The sequence below is a fragment of the Ochotona curzoniae genome, unplaced genomic scaffold (genome assembly GCF_017591425.1).
Source record: "Ochotona curzoniae isolate NIBS_2020 unplaced genomic scaffold, NIBS_Ocur_1.0 contig_66, whole genome shotgun sequence".
Classification (NCBI taxonomy): domain Eukaryota; kingdom Metazoa; phylum Chordata; class Mammalia; order Lagomorpha; family Ochotonidae; genus Ochotona; species Ochotona curzoniae.
In genome coordinates, this window is record NW_024466512.1 from 22,654,562 (window position 1) to 22,671,604 (window position 17,043).

The following is a 17,043-nucleotide window of genomic DNA, read 5'->3' on the forward strand; positions in this document are numbered from 1 at the left end:
TGGGTGTGGAAGACACGAAAGTGTGAAGAGTATTGTTCCATTGCAGGCAGGGCTGCAAGGAATTTCCTGCTGCATGGCAGGGCGCGGCGGATGTCTCTACAACCACCTGAAGGCATCTCCACCTCCCTTTGCATGGACACTGGACAACCCCGCTGGGATTTCTGTAATATGTTTAGGCCTTGTCTGCCACTGCAGAGTTGGTCTTTACTATCAATATGAGCTTGGAAGTTGATGTTACTTGGCAAAAGCGCCTTTTACAATTCATGGTGTCTCTGTCCCTGTCTCTGCTGCCCCATTGGCAATTCTTGATGTTTAGCTCCCTCTTGTGATGCATTTCCTCCCTTAACTGATTCAATATTAAGTTGTAGAATGAGGATTGTAGTAGGAATGTGTTACTGATTGATATGCACCATCTATTCAGAAGTTCCTGACCACAGGGTTATGATGGATAACATCTTGCTTCTAGGTGAAACAAACGGCAGAATTATCCTTAGAAACACCCGCTTGACTGTGACATAAAAAGTCTGTGCCAGAGCTTGTCTGCTTCTGTATAAATAAAGCTGACAGCTTTTTCTCATTGTCCATTATGATGCTAGAATTGTAGTGACCCGTTTATTTCCTCTTTGCACCTCATCCATGCACCCTTCTCGAGTTCCAAACTCAGCTCGAGCTGGACTCCAGCAGCAGGGCTGTCGGGATTAGAACCAGCACCCGTATGGGATCCTAGCACATCCAAGGCAAGGACTTCAGTGCTAGGCTATTGCTCCGGGCCCAAGTAAATGGCTTTAAGTGTGCATACGCAGTGTCCCTTCTGAGAAGGCCAGTGAGTCTGCAGAGCCAACTTGGAGCCTAGTGAGTTCCCTCTGTGGCATGGGGCAGGGCTTGGCGATGGTGGCTGACTGGGGTTTACAAAGAGGAGCTCCCATGGAATGTGCACCTTTTGGAGCCTGAATTGTGACATTTGCCCCAAAGTCTGTTTGCAACAATCAGCCTTTTGCCTGCAGCATCAGTCAATAATAGGTCAGAGTAAGACTCCCACTCCCTGTGACATTTCACAAAGGGTCACATGGACAGAAGTAAAACAAGACTGTTTTCTAAAACAAGACTGTGATCTTTCCAAGTACTAACAACTTAGGCACAGGGAGTTATTATTATTATTAGTTAAGATTTATTTTATTTTTATTGGAAAGTCAGACTTTACAAAGAGAAGGAGAGACAGAGAGGAAGAAAAATCTTCCATTCATTGGTTCACTTCTCAACAATAACTGAAACTGAGCCGATCCGAGCCAGGAGCCAGAAGCTTCTTCCGTGTCTCGCAAGGGGCCCAAGGCTTTGGGCCCTCCTCCATTGCTTTCCTAGGACACAAGCAGGGAACTGGTTGGGAAGCTGGGTCTCCAGGACACAAACTGGTGTCCATGTGGGATTCCAGTTAATGCAAGGTGAGGACTTTAGCCACTAGGCTACTGTACCTGCCCTGCCCACCTTTAGGATATTATCAGCATGGAACAGCCTGACTAAAATTAGCTTCAGTGACTTTTCATCCTGACAAAGCCATGTACCTTCGTGGTAACTCTCTATTTTCTTCCTTCTAACCTTTGCCAGCCTTCTTTCTCTAGGTTTGTTGATTTTGGACATGTCATATAGATCTAATCGCACTGTGTACCTATTTTTCCCTTTCTGGCTGCTTTACTTTATAATGACATTTTCAAGGTCACCCATGTTATATCATGTTTCCGTATTTTATGCCTTATGTTTTTTTTTTTTTTTGCACAGTAAGTTCTCCGTGTGAAAGGGTTAGTTGTAAAGGTGACTGTACTGCTGGAAGTCTGGAATCTGCAAAGAGACACCTGCATCCTGTTACGAGCAAAGCTCCTGTTTCCTGAAAGACCAGGAGGCAGGCAGGAGATAGGGAGAATGTTGGAGAAACACGGCTACCTTCCAGGCATGCTATCTTATTTCTGTCTGTGTTGAAGTGCTATGATTATGACCCCCAAGCCTATTTGTTGTAAATTCCTATCTCGTGCTTTCTGTTTTGTGTCACTGTTAGCCCCATTCATGTACTTGCTCACTGTCACGTAGCTTTTGATTCTTTTACTATAAAAACCTCAACGATTATTTCGTTCAGGGCACTTCTTGCTTATGGCAAGAGGTTGCCTTTTGGACTAGACATTAAAATCATCTCACTCACCTTGGAGTCTCACTCAGATTCATTGAAACCCAACTGTGTGTGTGTGCACACACGCGCGTGCTCGTGTGCTAACCACATTATACTTACTCATCTGTTGGTGGATATTGGGCTTTTGGTTTTTAGTTATTATGTAATGCTCCTAGGAGCATTCATGTACCTGTGGTGTGCACATGTGTTTTTATTTCTAGAGGTAGACTTGTTAAAAATTACTTGGTACCTCTAGTTTTTAACTTTTTTAGGAATTGCAGATATTCATTGAAACCATAACATGGGTCCAGCGCCATAGGCTAGTGGCTGAAATCCTTGCCTTTCATGTGCCAGGATTACATATGGGCACCAGTTCTATTCCTGGCTGCTGCACTTCCCATGGAGCTCTCTGCCTGTGGCCTGGGAAAGCATTCGAGAACGGCAAGAAGCCTTTGAACCCTGCACCCATGTGGGAGACCCCGAAGAATCTCCTGGCTTCTGGCTTTGAATTGGCTCAGCTCTGCCCATTGTGGCTGCTTGAGGAGGAACCAGCATATAGAAGATCCTTTTTTTTCTGTCTCTCCTCCTCTCTGTATATCTGACTTTGCAATAAAAACAAATAAATCCCTCTTTAAAAAAGATTTAGTATTTTACAGATACATTCTTTGGAAAATTTTCTGCTAACATGCAATCTACTTTCTTGAGGGTATATTTTGAAATCCTATTCTTGATTGGGAAGGCAGCAGGTAATGGTCTAAATGCTTGGGTCTCTGCTTGACCTGTGCCTCTGACATGGTAGGGCCCTTGCTCTCCTGGTAAATTAGGAAGTGAGTGAACATATGCAAGATCTCACTGTCTTAGTCTCATTCTGCCTCTTAAGTAAATGAGTCTTAAACAAACAAACAAAACAAAACAAAACCTGTTTTCCTAGGCAATGTTCTCTTTCTCTCTCAGGTTCTTAGTCTTGGGGCCGTAGGACCTCGTGACTCATGCACACTGGCTGCTCCCAAGCCCCAGTGCCACAAGGTGTTAGTGTTCGATTTGATGGCAGTGGACTCTGGTTTCCTGCTGCCTCAAATTTAACCCAAAGTTACCCCCTCCACAGGGGGTGGGGCTGGCTCCTGGTTGTGGATCAGTCTTTAGCTTCTACTTCTTTTTGACCCTTACCGGCACGTAGACTGAGTGATGAGCTCGTCGAGGCTGGTCCCGGGAGTCTGAATCACAACCACACAGACTCCCAGACCCGATGCCTCAGATTCATTTCCCTTTTATCGTGTACAGTGTCAGATCAGTGCAACTAACTTCAGAGTTGTCAGAAATAGCAATTATTGCGAAATTATTCTTGGGTCACAAGTAACTGCTATCTTACAGGAAGAGGAGAAAATCCACTGAAGGAAGGAAAAGGTATCCTACACTTGTTTTCTTGGTGCTGAGGGTGCATTCTTACATCTTCTCTAATTGTCCATCACTTATCCAATGAACACATTCAAGCTCTTTTTGCATTTGGAATGTATGGGCATGAAATTCATGGTGAGTGCAGCTACCATGGGAATACTTAGGACTTGTGATGAATTGCTCTGCTGAAGGAGATGAAAATGCTTTATAAAAAACATTACTCATAGGACCCAGTGCTGTAGTCTAGTGGCTAAAGGCCTCGCCTTGCATGCACCAGGATCCCATAGGGGCACTAGTTCCTGTCCTGGCGGCCCTACTTCCCATTCAGCTCCTGCTTGTAACCTCAGGTTGGGGGAGGCGGGTAGCAGTTGAAGACAGCTCAAAGCCTTGGGACCCTGCACCCGCGTGGGAGACCAGGGGAAGGCTCTGGGCTCCTGGCTTTGGAACAACATAGCTCCAGGAATTGTGAGCCACTTGGGAAGTGAATCAACAGAGGGAAAATCTTCCTCTCTGTCTCTCCTTCTCTCTGTATATCTGCCTTTCTGATAAAAATAAATAAATCTTTTTAAAAATGCCTCAGAGTCAGCATTATTATGCCCATTTTAACAAAAAGGGAAAGTGAGGTATGTTACATTTATTGTAAAGTTACTCATTCAATTCAATTGTTTGAAGGTTTCCCTCAGGGTTGAAGTGTTACAAACCACATCCCCAAAAAACAGTGCTGAGAGGTAGGAGCTTTGAGACATAGGTAGATCAGGAAGTTCTGCCTTCACAGGTGTGTGATTGCCATACAGTGGGAGTGAGCTCATTGCCACAGGAGGGGTTTGTTAAGAAGGAGAGCAAGTCAGCACAGTGGTGGGAGATGCCTTGGCCTTAACCACATTGGACATCTTGCTTTCCTACCATTCATGCTGACCCACTGGAGGTACAGTTACACAGTACACACCGAAGATATTTGCAAACCAAGGAAAAACTTTTATTTTTTAAGTGCTATACGCATTCTTTAAAGAGAAATTGTAAATATAATTAATTCAAATTTCTTCTCTGGTGTATCAGATGCACACTTAAGAAGAAGAGCCATACAGAAGTTATAAAAGAAACTCCAGAGGGAACCCTGTGACTCACTGATGATTCTCCAGCCAGCCCCATCCTCTACCTGCTACCTCTGTATATTCAGGTGTTAAGGGACTGCACAGAAGGAGTGGGGTTAGGTTCGTAGGGGACGTAGAAGAGATATTAGGAGTTCCAGTAAGTTGTCAGTACATCCACAAAGCAAAGACTGGCCAAAGTTTAGACTTGATCGCATGTGAGATTATTAATAAGTAACTTGAATTGAGCTGTAGAATCTGGATATAGTGTTCCTTTTATAGCAGACACACCCTTACCTACATGCACGTATTGGGTTTCCTGAACCATTATTTAGGACATGGTATGAGTACAATAAATGTAAAATGGTTAGGATAGAAGAAGAGCATGCTGTTTTTCTCAGCTGTCTGTATTAAACCAGTTATCTGGTGACCTGGGAAATTAATTACTCCACAGACTTTCAGTAGGGGTAGGCACATGGATCAGCAGATATAAATGAGAGTGATCTTCCATTGGATTCTTTTCTGCGAAGATGAATGCCTCAAAGGACGAGGATGTCTTACTTCAGACTGTTTTGTGTATTTCTATTCAATTGACTCAGAAAACAGATTACCCTCCTTTCCACCCAGGGTCACAACAATGGACACAGCATGTGACATTGTACACTTCCAATCTTAATAGAACAAAGCTAGGCTTCGCATTGATGACTGAGGCATAGGGACACAAGCCCAAGATTTCAAAAACACTGAGGTTCTGTGTTCTCCAGGCTTCTTCTATGCTATTGTCTGTCCTTGGCTGTGTGGAGGCAGAATGCTGGGTAGTTGCAGAACGGGAAGTCTGTTCAGCAAGGAGCATGGCATCTCTGCTCCCACGTTCCGCCAAAGCTCTGCAGCACAGCCTGCTCCAGATTCAGGGCCCCTTTCAAAGTGAGGCACTCAGGACCTGGGCCTTGCTTCGTGTGCATCCCACTGAGGACAAGGTATCCCCCTTCCTGCAGTGTCCCACCGTCAGCTGGGAGCCCGGATTAGCTAGGACCACCTGATTGAGCAAGCAGGGCATTTGGTGTGCTCTCTGCTCTGTCCCAGACACAGGAGGCTGACACAAACCCACGTTGGCCCCAGCGAGGGCTCAGAGTGGTACAATGGGAGCGTTTGTGTCAGAGAGAGGACCTCCAGGAGGCAGGAGGCTGTGCCAGCCGTGTCTGGAGGCATCCGTGTGACCGAGGGGCACAGGAAGGTGGAGCAGCTCTCCTCGTGGAAGGGAAGCAGAGGTCAGGGGCCCCTGAGCATTGTCTGCAGGAGGAGCTGCCTGGACAGCAGGTTGTCACTGTCTCTGAACACATGCATGGAGGCTGCCTTGCCAGAGCCAGCATGAGGGAAGGGCCAGAATTGGTAGGAGAGAAGGATCAGAGAAGGCAGAGGCCAGAATGAAGAGTCAGGCTCCTTAGTACATTCCTCCCTCGCAGGGAGTCCTGTACTTGAAGCTGCATGTCAACAGAGTGTAGAGTAAGTCGATGGATACAACATGGTGAAGAGAAGCCTTGTAGCTTGTCTTACTTGTCCATTCATTAGTACCAGTTTTTCACTAACACTGAACTTGTTTCATTAGGACACCTGATAGCTTACTCAGCACCTTTCTGATCTCTTGGCAGTGTGGACTTCCAGCTCCTCCTTTGAAAGTCATCATCCAGGAGCTGCCTATAGACCCTGCCCCTCCATCTCCTGCCCAGGAGTAGGACAGGTACTGAGGCAAAGATGACCCACCTAATTCCTGTCTCCTTCAGGGTTCTGTGAACACAGAACAGGTTCCCTGTGAACACAGGGAAGTATCCCAGTGGAAAGAATTCTCATACACCAAGCAAAGGATTTAGGTTTCCATATTTTTATGTTTGACAAACTCCAGCTCCTAATAGCCTTCCATTTTGGGGTGCCTGGAAATGCCACCGCCACCTTATTACTCTGAGGGGTGGGGAGTGACCAGTGTCCTGAAGATAACAGAGAAGAAACCCCAAAGAACTTGGATGAGAGCTCAGGGAATGCTCAGCACTCTGGGAGCTGTTGTGTTCACCTGTTACAGACACGTCAAGCCAGCACACTGCTTGTTCCGTGAAACAAGAACTCTCCTTGTGATTAAAGATAAGAAGTTCCCTCCCCAGCCATGAGCATTTGTACTGCAGCCTAAATGCTGCTGCCCTAACCTCTGTCCAGAGCCTGCTGAGGCACTGAGATTTGCTGTTGTGTGTTGCCTGTCCAAGCTCCAGGCCAGTCCTCCTCACAGTCAGGAGAGAAAGGAAGCATTCCATGTGGAGGGGCTGCACGTCCTGGCTAGGCAGGCAGCTGTGTGCCTCCTCACAGCGAGACTGTCTTCTACTCAAATCCCACCTCAACCCCTCCCTCACTTACCAGTCATGCCTGGCAGCGAGCCTCTCTCCTGACAGCTTGCCTTCCAGAGAAGCTTTGTACCCAATAAAGTTAGCTGTCCATTCCATCTAGCAAACCTAGAATGGGAATAATTCACTGATGACTGTTCTGTCTCTATCTTGAAGCACTTACCTTTAAACTCAATGTATCGCATAGAGAGAGTAAGTAATACGGGATAAGATCAGTCTTTTTAGACTCTAGAAATGTTGTCCTTGTTTGACGATGGACACCAAGCAAAATGAGTGAGCAGTTGCTTTATGGGAGATTGTGAGGGGCAAAAGAAAGGAAGGAGATGAAAACAGGATATAGAAGGACAACATGGCTAGAAGAAAAAGAGAACAACAGATAATATTGCCAGTTTGAAGTCATAAGAGCGAGGTTGTTGTTTTTTTTTTTTTAAAGATTTATTTTTATGATTTTTTTATTGGAAAGGCGGATATACAGAGGAGAGACAGAGAGGAAGATCTTCCATCCGATGATTCACTCCCCAAGTGAGCGCGATGGGCCGATACTATGCCGGTCCGAAGCCAGGAGCCTCTTCCGGGTCTCCCGCGCGGGTGCAGGTTCCCAAAGCTTTGGGCCGTCCTCGACTGCTTTCCGGGGCCACGGGCAGGGAGCTGGAAGGGAAGCAGGGCTGCTGGGATTAGAACCGGCGCCCATATGGGATCCCGGGCGTGCAAGGCGAGGACCTTTAACCACTTGCGCCACCGCGCCGGGCCCAGGTTGTTGGTTTTGAATAGTTTTGCATTCTTCCTGGAATGGGGTAAGGTCATCATCTTTAGTGTCCTTTAGCATTATTTAGTAGGTGTATTAATAGAGTAGTGAACCTCAGCATGGCTGGCTTTTGGAAAAGGAAGTTGAGAGACTCAGAACTCAGCCACTCTTGTGACTTCCATCTCCAGTCCTCTTAATCCTGGCCAAGACTGCAGCCTTGGATACTTTCTTCCGATCATAAGCCAGGCCCAGGGCAGCCATGCAGTCGATGAAGAATGTGGTGAAGTTGAGGTGCCAGCGGTACTCGCTGGTGGAGTAGTCATAGGGAAAGGAGTGGTGGTAGTTGTGGAAGCCCTCACCTGCAAGGAAAGCAAAGAGAGCCGTCATGGAGCTTTGCTGATTGCCATCTTCCCTTCACTGAGCACCAGCTTCCTAGCAGTTTTCCCAGAACCTGAGAGAAATCTGCTGTTGTGAAATGAATGGAAGGATGTAATGTCTTCTGTTCTTCCAAGTAGATGTCCTCTGAAGTAGCTTGAGGCACAATTGATGAGACCCTTGTTCCCCATGCATGGAGCTGTTGTGGGAAGAAGACTTGGCAGCTTCTATCAGACAATGAGCTGACTACAGAAAACAGGGAATGCTGAGAATGTAGTGTAGACTGGACACTTCCAGAGTTTCAGGAAACATGACCCAAGACCCTAAAGGCTCTTTGTGTTTGTATGTGCTGGTGTGGAGAAGAGAGAGCCCAGAATTAAGAACTTACGCTGTGCTGGTTATGTGGTAAGCAAAGGCGCTTGCTGTCTGCACTACAGCAGCACCACCATGAGGGTGGGATGTTCCAGTGGAATGGGAAGTGGTGACCAACAGTCATACGAAAATGGTCCCAACCCAGGGACAGAAGATACCTCAGCCTCTGTTTGTCCAGAGCAGGCCTCTCTGCTTTCTCATTCTCTGAGCTTTAACCCAGGGCTGCAGATGGTGCTGACCAAGTTCTTAAAGAAGGAAGAACTAAATGCTCAGATGTTCCTTCTAATCTCTGACATTCTGAGAACCTGTAGTAGCATTTCACTTGGATTGATAGAGGGAATTAAAGAGATTCTGATTTAGCAATATTTCTCTATTAGTAAAGATTTGGGGAAAGGAGTATTGCTATCTACAGTACAAATAGAAGAAAAAAATAGTGGAAGGGGACAAAGTGTGAGTGGTATGAAAGAATCACCAACTGTTGCTTTAATGGCCTTTCCTACTAAAATCAGTAAACAGTAGGTCATTGTACTCATTTGGAAGTATGGTGCAGTGAGTACATTGAGGAGATGACAAATACTGTTTTACACACCTAAAGTTTTTTTAACTAAACTATAATTATTCGACATTTCATACATCATGTTCAAGTATAAAACACTAGTCGCACTGGTCATAGTGTGATTCTTTTCTTCTATACCTTCACCTTGTGACTTTGTGCAACTGGAGAATTATCCAGAGGTGAAGTGAAAATTGAAAACTCTAAGAGGCTCATTATATTTAGCACTTGCAGTTGTAGTTTGTTTTAGAAGCAAGCTTTGAGGAGATTTTTTGGTTACCCTTTCTCTTTTGAATAGCACTTCTAGTATTTTCAAATTTTTCAAATATTTACTTACCTAAAAAGGAGAGAAAGAGAGAGAGACTAAGAAAGTAAGAAATTCTCCACCAGTTGTTTCACACCCAAAATAGTTTTTCCACCAGCAAGGACTGGCCCAAGAAGAAACTGAGAGCTGAGAACTTCATCTTCATCTCCGATACCCAAGCACTTGGGCATTCTTCTACTGCATTTCTAGGTGCATTAGCAGGAAACAGATCAGAAACAGAGTAACTGAACTTGAACTGGTATTATAATATGGGGTGCTGAGGACAATTCACCAAAACCTGACTTCTCTGTTTTTAAAAAAGATTTAATTTTTTTAAAAAGTAAGATTGACGAAGAGAAGGAGAGACAGAAATAAAGATCTTCCATCTGCTGGTTTACTCCCCAAATGGGCAAAACAGCCAGAGCTGAGCTGATCCTAAGCCAGGAGCTTCTTCCAAGTATCCTATGTGGGTGTAGGATCCCAAGTCTTTGGACCATCCTCTACTGCTTTCCCAGGCTGTAAGCAAGGATTGGATTGGACGTGGAACAGCCAGGACATGAACCCGCACCCATATGGCATCCCATTGCGTGTAAAGAGAAGATTAAAATAGAGCCGTTGTACCAGGTCGCTTACCTATTTTTATGGTGAAAAAATTAAGCTGCAAGGTTCTCAAAACATGTTAATTTTGTATATATGCTTGTAGCATAAACCTCAACAGCAGACCACTAGATATGCCTTGCTACGGACTGATGACTTACCCATGGTTGAGAGAGAAACCAAAGTATTCTCTCGGGGTTCAATGTTCTTGTCATACGGGCGATATCCATACATGTGAGCAGCACTGTTCACCAACCAGGTGGAATTGAGCACTATTGCATAACGCAGGAAAGTGGCCACATACAAGCTGTGTCGAAAAGTTTCACCCCAGAAGTACCAGGGCACAAACGTGGGCAGGATGAAGCACATCAGCAGGACAGCATGTTTGTAGTACCTGTGTAGAGAGATTGCAGGCTGAGCTGGGCCCTGGGATCAAGACCTGCCCCTTACCGTCCCTCTCACAGGGCTGGGCTGTCTCTTTCCTCCTGTCTGTGAGGACACAAGTGGGATCAGTTGAGCATGCCAAGACCGGCCCTCTCTGTGCAGATGGGGTGAAGAGGAGGGTGACGGACTTCTCTAGCCTCCCAGTATGGGAACCAGCCCATCATGACTAGGATGCTGGGCCCTTAGCTCTTTCCATTATGCACGAGGCCCTGGTGGTGAAGTGATAGGTGAGGTCTCTACCCTGGCTCCTCAGCAGAATCCTGGTGCCTGGGCCCATGTCTCTCTGCCTTTGGGCTCCCTCCTCTTCCCCATCGCATTTTGGGCACAAAGTCCACGGGTGTCCTGCCTCCATTTCCTGTGTTCTTTTCCTTTGTAGGTGCCCTGGGTGCATATTTTATGTTCTAGCATTGTCCCAGGTCAGTCATCACGTGCTGCACTTTGTTGATTTAACTAAGGTAGCTCAGAGAAGGAGGACCAAAGCCTTGGTGCAGACTATGGGCCTGTGGGATGGTAATGTATGGGGTTTGCAACGATGGTTTTGTATCTGTAAACAATCAGTTATTCAACATGAACTTGGCTGGATAAGGCAATGGAGGAAAAGTGGGGTCCCTCTGCCACAGGTGCAGGAGCACTCCTGGCTGCATGGTTCCTCACTCACCTTCTCTGGAACATCAACAGTTTCTCAGCTTTGAGGTCAGACAGGTCCAGCAGCCCACCCTTCTCCTTGACGGCCGGGTGTTTGCGCACCAGCAGCCAGCCCACGTGAGAGAAGAAGAAGCCACGTCTGGAGTTATGGGGATCAGCATCAGTTTCTGAGAACTTGTGGTGGGCGCGGTGGTCTCGGGCCCATTCAAACACATCATTCTGTAGGGACAGAGAATGTGGTGAGGCGGTACTGAAGAGAGATGTTTTCTGAGAAGAATCTGAAGCCTCAGGCGTCCTCTCAACCCTGGGGCATCCTGGAAGTGCTGCCCCCCCTGCCATACACTACCACTGAGCCCTGTGCCCTCCAGAGTCCCTGAAGAGGTTCCTGCCAACTCCTGGGGGGTCCTGTGGTGGGCTGGGTCGGGGGAAGGGTCCAGAGTGCAGATGGCCTTATCAGGGGTGAGCTGTGCTCTTCCACAAGCAGTATGGGTTGGAAAATCTCTCTCTCTTTTAAAATTTATGCATTTTTATTAAAGTCAGATATACAGAGAGGGGGAGAAACAGAGAGGAAGATCTTCCATCCGGTGTTTTACTCCCCAAGTGACTGCTATGGCTGGAGCTGTGCTGATCCAAAACCAGGAGCCCAGGGCCTCTTCCAGGTCTTCCACATGGGTACCGGATCTCAAAAGTTTGAGCCATACTTGACTGCTTTCCCAGACCACAAGCAGAGAGCCTGATGCAAAATGGGTCAGCTGGGATTAGAACTGGCAGCCATATGGAATCCCGGCATGTACAAAGTGACAACTTTAGTTGCTATGCCATTGCCCCAAGCCCAGAAAATGTCTTTTAGGGCCTGCCTGATCCCTGAGCAAGAAGAATGTTAGGCAAGCCATGGAGTGTTAGGGTCCTTGTTGGGGGTTAAAACAGCAGAGAGCTCCATTCTAATGGCAAGAGATGGCTCAAGCTGCTCAGTGACTGGCATGACAGAGGTTGTGATCATAACTACGTATCCCAAGGACCTTTGGGCTTCTCCTGAGACTCTTTCCATCCCTTAAACAAGACAACTTTCCGTTTCTCCCTTCCCTTTGCCTGCAGACAACATCAGGATCCTTCTAGTTGCTGAGACAGAGACAATTATGCAAATTTGAAAAGCACCTAGCATATTGGTTTTTCCTAAGAAGACTAATTTGGTTTCAGTTTTCTTGCTCCAAATTGGACCTTGTACCATAATTTGTCAATTGCTCATTTCTACAGTTTGACAGTTGAGGGACTTTCTTCTCTACATCTTGTTGCTTTCTTAAAACATTTTGACCTAAGAAACTTTAATATTTTCTTTAGCAAGCCTGGCATACCAAGAAGGAAGTGCAATTTTTTATTGTTGTTGTTTTAATTCTCTAGCAACTCAATTTCTTTGTGTTAACTGGGGTTATTCGTCTACCTACCTCCTAAGATTGTTCTGAGGATTGATTAAGTTACTCTGTGTTGATTGCTCAACGTAGTGCTAGACACATATTCAGTGCTATACGATTGTTGGCTGTACTGACGAATTAATGAGCCTGTTAAACATTGGCTTCAAGCTAATGGTGCTGAGGTCCTAAGGCATTGTCTGCCTGCTACACCAGAACAGCCACTGACTTTGCTGCTTAGTCCTTATGATAAAAGATGAAAACAGTCTGTGTGCTAACACAGGAACCTCAGCGTCTAAATTGAAGCAGTCCCTTCCCGTCTCTCTTCTTCCAGGGACTCAGAGCAGTCCACCTGCTTTGCAGACTTCAAGCTGAGCCTGCATTTGCAGTGACATAGAGGAGAGGAAAGGAAAGTGCCACAACTGTCAGAGTGGCTCCTCTGCTGGCACCAGTCCCCTCTGTTTTGCTCCCAGACCATTGCTAGGGTGTGTGGAGAAGCAAGAGGTGAGCCAGCCCCTTACCTGGAAGGCCATGGTGTCAGCAATGATCAAGAAGAGCCGCAGGGGCAGCCGGGCTTTGTAAGTCCTGTGGGTCCACAGACGGTGTGCTCCTGCTGTGACTCCCAGGCCACTGATCACTCTGTAGAAGTACACTGCAAGGAGAGGGCAGGGATGTCACCAACACACCTGAGCTCCACTTTGGCACATGTGTTGGAGATACTCTCCTTAGGCCAGACTGTCCACCTTAGGCTTTGGTTCAGGGTCTGCTTTTTGCTAAGTTTGAAGGATAGCATTCTTGGAAGCCCCTGCCCATTGAAAAGTGCCACCCCCTCCAGCTTTTCTGCCTCTGAAGATAGGCTAAGGAGTTTCATAGAGAATGTAGACAGGCAAGAGAGAGAATAAGGTTCTCATCACTTAGTTACATCACCCCAGGTTCTACTGACACTGATTTTCAGCTAGCATTTGTGGTGTTCAGGCCACAGTTTGCTCCCATGGGACTTAGACCATGTGACTACGTTATCCAGAACACATTGAGCTCTAAGGAACTGGAGTAGCTGTGAGTTGTAGCAGGCATGCAGAGGACTTAAAGCCATCATTGTTTTCTAGGAGATTGGATGTGCTGTAACTGAGCCCCCTGTGTAACTGTGCAGCCAGCCCATCAACAGGAACTACCTTACTAGCCTCTGTCTCCTCCTGTCCTGTGCCCTTCCTTCTCCAGGGCCCCCAGAAGAGCCAGAGGCAGGGTCTGTTGCAGTGACTGTTCTCACTGGTTTTCCTCTGAACTGGAAGGACTTACTGACTTCAAAGCATTGATGCCTTCTTCCCAGAGATAGAAGCTGACCACATCTCTACCTGCTGAAGTCTCTGTGGGACCAAAGCTCTCCATTTATTTAATAGAGGAGGGAAGTGGCTTTGGGCAGGAAGGCAGGTGTGCCAAGCTCAGAAACCAGGAAGGTTCTGTTATGCTGTTTTTACAAGTGGATGATAGACTCGGACAAGTGGACAGGATCCCCTACTGTGGGAACTGGGAAGAGGTCCTAGGCACACTGCTGCATTTTATATCAGCTCCTTTAAGTCTGTCATGAGAATGGCATTAATTCAGCTGGAGATTCATTCCCTCTTGCTTTCCCAAGATAGAAATGCTTGTACAGTCTCACTGAGCCATGTCCCATGGCTTTCATCCCAAGAGAAGAGCTGGAGGGTTTTTCCCTTTGGCTCCCAGAGTTTTCAGGAGTATTTCTTCAGTCCTTCCCCAAGGGTACTTCTGAGAAGTTTTGCAATGGAGGAGATACAAGCCAATCAAAATAGTTAAGCCATGAGAATTGCTGTGAAGACACCTTTACAACTCCAGGAACGTCACCTTCCTGGTGAGAAAATGCTGTTGGGACCAGCATTGTGGCATAATGTGTTAAGCCCCTGCCTAAAGTCTTAGAATTCCTTTTGGGTATCAGTTCAATTTCTGTTTGCTCCACTTATAATACAAGTCCTTGTTAATGTACTTGGGGAAAGCAGCAAGACATAACTGAAGTCCTTAGCTGAACTCACATGAGAGATCCAGTGAAGATCCTGACTCTGATTTCTGGCTTTGGACAAGCCACAGCCCCAGCTGTGATAGCCATTTGGGAGTGTGATTCAGTAGATGCAAGATTCTCCTTTGTCTGTCCTTCCTTCCCTTTCTATCTGTAACATTGCCCTTTGAAGAGGAAAAAAAAGTGTTGTTTCAGACATTTCCTGGAAAAACAGTAATCTGAGCAGGTGTATCTTGGTTGATTTCACTGGAACTTGGAGGATTTCCCAAGATAACATTTGAGGGTTCCTTCTTGACCTGAGTGTTCCCAGGAAAGCTGCTAACTATTAAATACCTGCCTTTCTGGCAAATTGCCCTTCAGAATGAGCTGATGGAAATCAACCTGCCACACTGGAAACCTGCAAGCTGCTTAATAGAGAGGAATTTCTACCTGACTCCTGCTCAGAGTAGCTACTTGGGCCCCGGGGTCTGTAGAACTTCCTGCTGCTTTCCCCTACCCTGCCTTCTGGGAACACATATGAAACTACCTGCAAGGAAAAGGAATGGCTACACAAGTACCTCACTGAGAATGCTGAGCTAAGGGAAGGTCACGGACAAATTGACAATAATAACCCTCTTTATGGTGGTTTTAGGTTGAAGCCACTCTGTGCTTTCCTTCCTGGCCTACCCTGACTGTCCCTGTCAGGAGGGGAAGGTATGTGGCCAAGGGGAAGGTGCTGGGTTCTGGGCACTTTAAGGCATATGGACAGAAATGCTGAGATCGGTCTGATGGGAAATGGAACATGAAATAGGATCTGTTTTAAGTCTATTTTATGGAAAGCACACTGGAGACTGGCATGGAGCAGTAGAACAACATGTCTGTGTATCGTGGCTAATACAAAAACCTTCTCCATCATTCTCTATACCAAAGGAGTGTGGCCTGGCCAAGGAAGAGGACCCAAAGAGTTTCCCAGATAGCCACCTTTCCCTTCCTCATGCCAACAAGCCCTCTCCCTCAACAGAGGCCCCCTGCTCGATCCCATGAGTGGGCCCATCGTCCACCATAAAGCTGTGGGTGTGTACCAGGCTCCCCTGCCTCTCAGCTCAGGGGCTGGTCTTGTTTCTGGCAGGGCTGAGACAGGAGCCAAGCAAATGACTCAAACATCAAAGTTCTCAAGGACGGCTGACTCTGGCACAGGTCACTTCAGTCACATGGCACATGGTCTCAGAGCTCCCTCCTGAAGACCCTTGCTAAAGGGCCCCCAGGATTCACTTTCCAGCAGTATCCAAGCCCCCTAGACCACATTCCCAACCCAATGGAGAAATGCCTGGCAAAGCCAGGGTTGGGAGGACCCGGGGCTCTGTGGGAGATCCTGCTTCCCTTCAGAGCAGGGAGAAGCCCTGGGCTTGCTCAGCAGGGTGGGAAGCCACTTACCCCAGAGCCAGGTGTGGAACTTGCAACTGGGCACCAAGGTGATCCCATACAGGGCTCCGATGTGTAGCAGAGCCAGGAGGATAATGTTGCTCCAGACATACTGGAGCTTGGGCCTGGGGCCCTCCTCGTCCTGGTAGCTGGGGTCATAGATGTCATCTTTGAACTCAGGACGAATGTCTTCCTCAGCGGGCAGGGGGTTCTTCCCCAGCTTGTCCTCTCCACCCTGTGGGAGCCTGGAGTGTGGTGTGGTGACAGTAGCAGTTGTGGTTGTGTAGGAGCTGGAGACCTGTATGAGAGGGAAGAGGAGGTCAGGAAAGAGGAGACAGAGGAGAAAGTGGCAGCCACTTGACTTTCTGATCCTGCAAGGATAAGGGAGCGGGCAGGCTCAGACCCTGGGCCATCACCAGGGGAAAAGCAAGTTCAGTCTGTGGCTCAGCATCAGGTATGGGGAGAGTGGGCAGTGTAGTGTACAGGAGGCTGAAGTTCCCAGTAACTGCAGAGGGATGGTGGTGAAACCTAGGGGTGATGAAGGGTAAAACACTTGCATTCATATGAACACACGAAAGAAAAGCCACAGGTACACATAAATTTGCCTGCAGCACTGTGTTTTTCTTTAAAGTGTATGATTCAGTGGTGGAAGAATCAGCCCCCTAAACAGAATAGCATCTGCTATTCTAGTGACGCCAGGCACTCAGGAGAGACGGCTGAGCTCTGTCCCCACCTTTACGTGCAAGCCCTATTGCTGCCATTCAGCCTGCTCAGAGTGGATGCTGGGATGCTTACCTCCTGCTGCAAGTGTGTGAGCATCTTCTTTAGTTTCTGGGTTGCTGGTTTATGTCAGAGACCAAGAGTGAGGACTGGAGTTTGGAAGCGTGGAGACACACAGAGGGGTTGGGATCTGGCACCTGCTGGATTTCAATGCTGGAATCGGTACCTGGGATTCACGGCGGTGCAATCCTGTCTGCATCTGAACCTGCTGAATGCCAGCCTCCTCGCAGCATTGGATTTAAAGGCAAGAGCTGACAGTGGGTGCCTATACCCCATATTTCATCATATAGTTTTTAATCCGCCTCCAAAATAGGACAAGGTGCACAGAGATGACTGACTAAGGATCCCCATGGGAAGTCAAGGTTGA

At 47.1% G+C, this 17,043-nt stretch overlaps 1 protein-coding gene across 1 annotated transcript; it reads right to left on the reverse strand.

Annotated features, from left to right (window-relative positions):
* Positions 1 to 7,893: 7,893 nt before the first annotated feature.
* On the reverse strand, positions 7,894 to 16,715 carry LOC121164241 (stearoyl-CoA desaturase-like). Its single transcript, XM_040992303.1, has 6 exons — positions 16,692 to 16,715; positions 15,909 to 16,194; positions 12,988 to 13,118; positions 11,074 to 11,279; positions 10,133 to 10,365; positions 7,894 to 8,129 (listed from the first exon to the last, which is right to left on the reverse strand). The coding sequence occupies exons 1-6, from the start codon at positions 16,713 to 16,715 to the stop codon at positions 7,930 to 7,932; spliced, it is 1,080 nt and encodes a 359-aa protein (XP_040848237.1). The 3' UTR covers positions 7,894 to 7,929.
* Between the last annotated feature and the right edge of the window lie 328 nt (positions 16,716 to 17,043).